The 7,716-nt window shown below is 41.8% G+C and overlaps 2 protein-coding genes across 2 annotated transcripts; both read right to left on the reverse strand.

Moving 5' to 3' along the window:
* Positions 1 to 286: 286 nt before the first annotated feature.
* On the reverse strand, positions 287 to 4,474 carry LOC105267128 (uncharacterized). Its single transcript, XM_011305775.1, has 5 exons — positions 4,288 to 4,474; positions 4,150 to 4,221; positions 3,451 to 3,936; positions 2,057 to 3,376; positions 287 to 1,000 (listed from the first exon to the last, which is right to left on the reverse strand). The coding sequence occupies exons 1-5, from the start codon at positions 4,333 to 4,335 to the stop codon at positions 674 to 676; spliced, it is 2,253 nt and encodes a 750-aa protein (XP_011304077.1). The 5' UTR covers positions 4,336 to 4,474; the 3' UTR covers positions 287 to 673.
* LOC105267890 (uncharacterized) lies at positions 4,406 to 5,997 on the reverse strand. The gene is made up of 2 exons (XM_011307040.1): positions 4,485 to 5,997; positions 4,406 to 4,410 (listed from the first exon to the last, which is right to left on the reverse strand). The coding sequence occupies exons 1-2, from the start codon at positions 5,995 to 5,997 to the stop codon at positions 4,406 to 4,408; spliced, it is 1,518 nt and encodes a 505-aa protein (XP_011305342.1).
* Between the last annotated feature and the right edge of the window lie 1,719 nt (positions 5,998 to 7,716).

Raw genomic sequence — 7,716 nt, forward strand, 5'->3', positions numbered from 1 at the left:
TTTCATGCTATTTCCGTCAGGAATTCAATTGAATCATGAAATTCACAATTTGATTTTTAACTCTCATTATTTATTAATTTTTTTTCCCGGGGTATTTTCCCCCTAAATTTCATTCGGCGCATCAAAAAAAAAAAAATGAAAATTCGATCGGCTCTAAAAATGAATAAAAAATCGTATTTCATAATTATTTATTACGTATTGATTTTATTGCTACTTTATTATTTATTGAAAATCCGGAAAATTGAGGGAAAATTTGAAATTACATGCAATTTTCATTCGGAATTCAATTAAATCACGAAATTTCCGTGGTCTTCCGCTAAAAATTCACAATTTCACTTTTGACCCTCATTATTTATCAACTTTATCTCCCGTGAAAATTTTCACCCTAAATTCCACTCGCGCATCGAAAAAGCCATAATAATTCGATCGACTCCGAACAACCGATGGAAATCAGTACCGGAATTTATTCTCAACCTCAAAGCCATTCCATAGAGAGAACTATTCAATAAAATTTGCCCCACGGTAAATGAATTCCAGAATCCTTACCAAAAAATTAAATAAAAAAAAGCCATAATATTCCGCGCAATTTTCCACTTGAATTTCCGTTTTAAGAAAATGATCCTCAAGCCCTTGACAAAAATGGGGGGTAAATTTAGTGAAATCTCTCGGATATTTATCGTCTAGATCTGTAGATTTTCGCCATGACTCCGTAGTCCCTCGTCTCCACAGTCGGTCGGACCGATTCAATAGGATTTTCAGTACTTGTCGAACTGACAGACGCACAAGGATCGCATTCGCATGGATCACAGACATCACCACTCGTCTCAGACGGTACATCCGGTACTTCGTTGATTCTCCGTACATTCGTCTGAATCTGAATGGACTCGACAGTTGCACTCGATACCGCCTTTGTACCAGTGGTTTTCCTTTGCTCTCGCCTTTCCGTTGGAATTTTTGTTACAGCTTCCCTGGATTCCTGGTATTCTTTTCTCGTCATTCTCTGAAGTTTAGAAATATTCAAAATGTGTGAATTCTTCAGCATTTTATTGAAATAACTCGCAAGTGGAATAGTAAAAGAAAATTCAGAGAATGCTGAAGAAAAATGAGGGAATATACACTGGGGGATAAATTTTACTTCCTTCATCAAACCGGAACTTATCGTTGCAATTTTAATTCAGGGTCTCGTATTTCCCAATATTACAGCCACTAATGGAGTTGGAACTCATAATCACGTTGATTTAGGGAAAATTTACCCGCTACTCCGTTAATTATTTAACATCTGCACTCGTTTTGTTTGTAGTTATTGTTTACGGGGGGATATTCGCTGATGGAGTTGATTTAAAGGGAGAGAATTTTGGAGTTTTCGATTTCAATGAAAATTCAATGAAATTGCACATCATACGCTAGAGAGATTAGAATTTTCCGGTTCACTTGAATTTTTAATGCTCACATGAATATTCACCGCTAGATTATACTTCATCTTTAATTATTCGGAAACTCCGCGATATATTTTCTCTTTCCTTGATTATTATCAATTTTTATGGAATAATAATTATTAAATGAAATTCACTCATTCCAGTCATTTATTTATTCATTCAGAATTCATTAATTTCTCCCGCGGATAATAATTATATATCAATATTTTCTTTTATTTATAATTAAACATTTTCTTAATGGAAAAAATTATATATGAAGATTGAATATATGATTGATTTTTTTTATGTACGCCAGTACATGATTTTCGTTGAAATGCAATTTCTGTGAAATTTTCTGAAATCCCTTTGAATCAATTATTCCAAGGACTCACACGGTATCAGCAATCAGAGTATCACCAATCAGTACATTCAACAGAGAATAGCCCCTCGATTATTTACCTACAGAACAACGAGAAATATCGGATTACACCGAGTATTTGAATCGCCAGTACCGTGGTACGGTGAGATGTCGACTGCTGTCGACTTCTCTCGACTGACAACACAGTCAACATCTCTAATAGACCAGTCATCATCGAATTTCAATTCAATTTACCCCAACAGCGGTATCAAGATAAACTTACCGGCCACCTACGTAATGCGTGACAGATACAAGACGAAAGTTGAGCAGTAACTGGACATTTATATCCCCCATCGACTCTTCCCCTCGAATCATCAGCACCACAGAGAACACCACCGGGCACTAAATCCCCTCTCGATCTTGGTATTTCCCTCTGAAGTTGACCCCTCTCGTCAGCCAAAGTAGCTTCCCTCTCCGGAATTCCCGCAACAGCCACAGGTCCTTCCCTTTCGAAATTGTCTTCGTCCACTCTCCCCTCATCCCGAATCCTTCCTTCTGCTTCATCAGTTCTAACAGCTGGACCTGGTCTTCCTTCATCAATCATTTCTCCCGCAATTCTCTGAGCTTCCCTCTCCTCTGCTATTTCTCTGTCCTCCCTTCTCGCCAGCGCTTCATCATCATTAATTACATTTTGGTCTTGAATAACTTCCTCTTGTCCAGGAATGACCACGAGTTCGTTCTCATCAGCTTCTTTTCTCTCCCTATCCGGAACGTTAACCTGTATTTCAATCTGCGGTACACTTCCTGCGTCAATAGCCTCTGCAGATTTCAATCGCATTCTCATATCCGATCGACTTCGATCGCTCGGGGTTTCATCTGCATCTCTCGAAGCAACAGCATCAATCCTCGCAGGATGAATGGCTTCACTGGGTTTGCTCACTTCTGTTCTCGAATCAATTAGCTCGTCGGCTTTCTCCTGAGGACCACTTTTCTCCACGACTTCAGACCCTGTGACCGGTATTGTCTGCATCACTTGTGGAATCCGAACTTCGGAAGATGATGGCTGTATCACACCAGATGATAACACTCCACTCATCTGTGCAGTGGAGGGCTCCACAGACGCAGCAGTTGCCAAAGCTGAAGACTTCTCTGAAGGACCACCAATCAGGCCCCCTGGTTCCACGATTATCGGTATTCCAGCCGAAGGAGATGGCTGCATCAAAGCCTGCTCTATCCTAGCCTCAGAAATCCCACCATGTGACAACGCATCACTCGTTTGTACAATGGAAGGCTCCACTGACGCTGCCATTGCCAAAGCCGATGGCTTTCTGGAAAACACACCAACCGAGCGCCTGGGTATTACAGAACCCGACATTGGCCCAGGTGACATCAAAGTTCCTGATGGTGCAGAAAGATTACCTCTGCTCGTTCTGCTACTTCTACCACTGAATCTCTCCTCCGACGCCTTCAACTCCTCCACCCTCCGAACCATTAATTTCGACTCTTGCCTCGATACTGCCTCCACCAATTCCCTGGGTATATCTTGACTTAATCTCAGATTGTCCAAAAGTAGGTAAGAATCCTCAGGGTCTAGGAATCCGCTCTTCTCCCACGAAAGAGATCAAGTGAGAAAGAGAACAAAATAAATGATACGAGTTAAATGACTGCTTATCTCACCCCAATTGATCCACTTGCGGGTTTTGGTGGTATTATGATCTGGGGCGTGGTAGGTGTCTTCTGAGGAATTATTCCGCTCGTAATTCCTCCCACGATCTCCTCAGACGGTTTCTCTATCACTTGCGCGAACTGCGCGGGTGTAGGGGGCTGTTTCGAAATACCATCTCCCACACCTTCGGATGGCTTTCCTGAACGACGATCATCCGGTGCTGTGGGTGCCCCTGGAGTCGACATGAATGCAGGTGCTATCAGTGTTGCTGGTGGTGTGTCCATACCAGCTGTTCTCACACCACCAATTCCACCTGCCAGTAATATCTCGTCTGATGCCTTCACCTCATCCAACCTTCCAGCCATCAATCCTGAGGGTTGACCTGGTGTTCCTGGTTGATTGGCTAATTCCGCCAGGATACCGGCCGACGGATATACCAGCCTGTCCGTCGACGAATCGGAATCCACGCCAGCGTAGAGTTGTTGTTCTCTCTTTTGCTGTGAAAGAGATTATGGGAGAAGGTGATGATGAGGAAGAATTCTTATTTCAAAGTAATAGTCGCTTGTTGCAGGGAAAACGCGTGTCCTAGAATCCAATTCATAACGGGTCAATTCTAGAATCACTAGGATTTTTCTCCTGCGAGCAAAGATTTTTTTTCCACTGCGAACGAACGACATGAATGATAGGAATTAAACAGCGGGATATCTCACTTCCAATAATCGTTTTATGGCTTTGTATATCATCACAGCTTCAGGCTCCACCCAATTACACTTATCACAGTTCTATAAAATCAAAATCAATTGATAAACAATTCGGACTGTTACCTTTACACGGTAACCCATACTTACCCGTACTAGTGCGTGGATTCTCTCAATATTAGTTTCCCACGTCTTCATTTCCGGAATCTCAATGCAAATATAATTGTCGGCGGTTTGAGTTTGGGCGTCAGATTTAGTTATTTTGGGTCTAGTCTGGGGTGCATGCTCGGATTGCTGGGAACTATCGAACACTAGCGGTGATGAAATCTCGCCTCCATGCCAGCTACCCTCCATGAGAGAAACAAATTGCATGTCACCAGCAGCTGACTGCTGCCAATCAGCATCAGCAGCATCAGTAGTATCAGCAGCCATGAGAGAAACAAATTGCATACCATGCGTTGCTGACTGTTGGGAGTCAGCATCAGCAGCATCAGTAGCATCAGCAGCCATGAGAGAAACAAATTGCATACCGTCAACAGCTGACTGTTGCCAGTCAGCATCAGCACCATCAGTAGCATCAGTAGCATCAGCAGCCATGAGAGAAACGAATTGCATACCATCAGTAGCTGTTTCAGCATCGTCGTACTGCGGTTGAACAATATCCTCTTGAACGGCTCGCTCAGTAAATTCGATAACAGCAGAAGTCTCTTTTGACTCTGTTGCAGCGACAGCATGAACCTCTTCATCAACGGTGAAATTGATATCATAAATCATTGAGACTTCCCTGAAAGTAACACCCGACAAGTCAAGATGTCTGGATTCACCGTCCGGTCCAAGGACAGCCTCCGGGGACTTCTCCCCGCTGACGGTGACTTCATCATAAATTACGGAAACATCCTTCAAAACCGGTGCAATGGACACCTCAACATCCCTGTACGTCAGATCGGTTCCCATCATCGCCTCCGCGGACTTCCTCTCGGTGTACGTCTTGAGTTCATCATTGCAACTGATGAGTTTGCTCTTAAGGCTCTCGACCTGATCCTCCAACTGGCAGATCCTGTCCGCCAACTGCTGATTAGCCAAAGACTTCACCTGCAATTGGCTCTTCAAACCATCCTCTCGTGACGCAATGCTCTCCTGTCGCTCCTCATCATTCCAAATCTGAGATGCAGCCTCCAACGCCTTCACATACATCTCCTGCCTCTTCTCCAACTCCTCCAGCTGCTTCTTACTGGCAGCCTCAGCCTTGACGAGCTCTTCAAGCTTCGTCAGGTACATCAGCTCATCGGGACCGATAGACGCTACAGACTCCGCACTAGTTGCTCTTCCCAAATTATCATATCTCGATACCTTAGCCTCCAGCAGCTTGACCCTCTCCTCCATCATCACCCTTGTTCTCCTCGCCTCTTCGATCCTCTCATTCTGCCTATCAACGGCTGTCTGCTTCTCATTGAGCAATTTTCTCGCCTCCTCAAACCTCATCATCGCCTTCTTGCGTTTTCCCTCTACCTCGCGTATCCTCACATCCCGGTGTTGACTCAGCGTTGAATTCGGACATAAACAAGACAACGTCATTCCAGCCACCTGTTTATCTATCACTCCAGCTATCTCATCAGCCTTGATGTCTCTCGTCATCATTCCCATCATGGTAACAGCTGGCATCCAACACTCAAGCATTTCCAAACGTCTGCGCAAATCTCTCTCCCGCTTCGACAATTCCGTTGTCTTTGTCTCTCGTTTACCGATGAGTTGACAGAACTCTGGACATCTCGTTGACACTTTGGTATTACATCTCGGTTCTTGTGCGGTAGCATCACCGTAGGGTGGTACAGTCATCTCGGTATCACCAACTTTTGCCATTTCCTTTAATTAAAGTTGGAATTGTTGGTGCGCCGGAGGTGGGGAGGCATCACACTGGGGGTTCTTTTTTTTTTAATCGAGGCTGGAGACGTAAGCACGCTTTATCACTGCATGTGGCTACCGTTGGGGGTTAAAAGTGGGGAAAAGAGGCAGACGTCGTACAACCCCTTGGCTTTATGTAGGTTAACTGTGACGTCACTGTTCAAACTGAAATATGCAGTGTGGCCTCAACCGTTCTACCAGCTTTTCAGCTTTTCCAGTGACGCGCGGATCTGGTCGTTGACTCCTTCTAACGGTCATTTTGTATTTAATGTCATTATTGACAGGGTATTATTCTTTTGCCAGAAAATTAATGGGATTGCTTTCCTTTTGAAGCCGGGCTAAATTAATGGATCATGACCTTTTTTCAAAATTGAATGTGACCGCTTTTGGAAAATTACAGCGAAAATTTCACGTGGAAAACATTAAATGTTTAATAATTGTTTATTGATGAGGCAATTCATTTCTTGAATATTATGGTGATTCGTAAATTACAAGCAATAATTTCCCGGAATTTTTAATTGATTGAAAATTCAATTATTAATGATTATTGACGAAAAAATCTTTTGCAAAAATACATCCTTCCGTCAACTCAATGAATCCTTGGAAAAATATTTTTTTCTCATCGCAGTAACTCCCGAAGTTTTCTCATTCTGTTCAACCCTTTCAGCTCCAGACTTTTCCTGGACTTCTCGAAATTTTCAGAAAAGTTTGCGAAATCCGGAAAAACGATTGAAGGGGAGAATGCCAATTTTTTGTAATGATCCCACAGAAAATTTATCAGAAATCCAAAAAAACCTTTTGAATAACGAAAAAAAAATTCCTTTCCAGTGGATCATTGACGTCTTTTACGCAGCCAATTGTAAAATCTCGGAGAAAGGATTTTTTTTTATTGAATTAGATTCCCCTCCGCAATTACCTTTTGTGGAATGAATTTTTCCACGATTTTCAGGGTAATTTTTATTTAACTTTTCTCTCCGTGCAGAACAGTCGAGTTAATTAATGTTTGCATTGAGATATGAATTCGCAGTACCTCAGGCGCATGTTTCAATGGTCATTTGCGAAGAAAATTCATTTCCGTAGAAACCCGCGGATTTTTCAAGAATTTCCCGCGAGTCCAAGGAAAATAGCAGAATTCCGCGTTAACGAGTAAATTCAAATAACTGGAGTAATTAAATGCCCCCGTTACTCCATCGACATCAAATATTTCTCATATTCATGTCAGAATTATTTGCAAACTCCTATTTAAATCAGGAACAAAAGATTAAATTACTACTCTGCTATTCATTGAACAACCAACTTGCAATATCAGTTAATTAATATTTTCACTGTAATATCCATTTCTAGTTTAATGTCGATATTTTAATGGTTGTGCAGTGGGAAAATACGTTTTCCTGACAGGAAAACCCAATGGAAATTTGGGATCCAGGACAAATAAAATTGGTCATTCGTTTTCCAATACATTTAATTAAAAGGTGCGTTATCATCTCTCAACGTCACGGGAGTGGATATCATTTTTGCCATAACAAATTCAATTATTTCACTGAAGTATTTTATAATATTATTAATTAATATCGGGCACTAGAGCTCAACAATACTTGCGTATGATAAAAAAATTATTTAAGTCTAATGAATAATGAATGAGCAATAAAAAGTTGAATAATAATTCTCGAATTTCCT

The sequence above is a fragment of the Fopius arisanus genome, unplaced genomic scaffold, assembly GCF_000806365.1.
Source record: "Fopius arisanus strain USDA-PBARC FA_bdor unplaced genomic scaffold, ASM80636v1 scaffold00002, whole genome shotgun sequence".
NCBI classification, from domain to species: Eukaryota; Metazoa; Arthropoda; class Insecta; order Hymenoptera; family Braconidae; genus Fopius; species Fopius arisanus.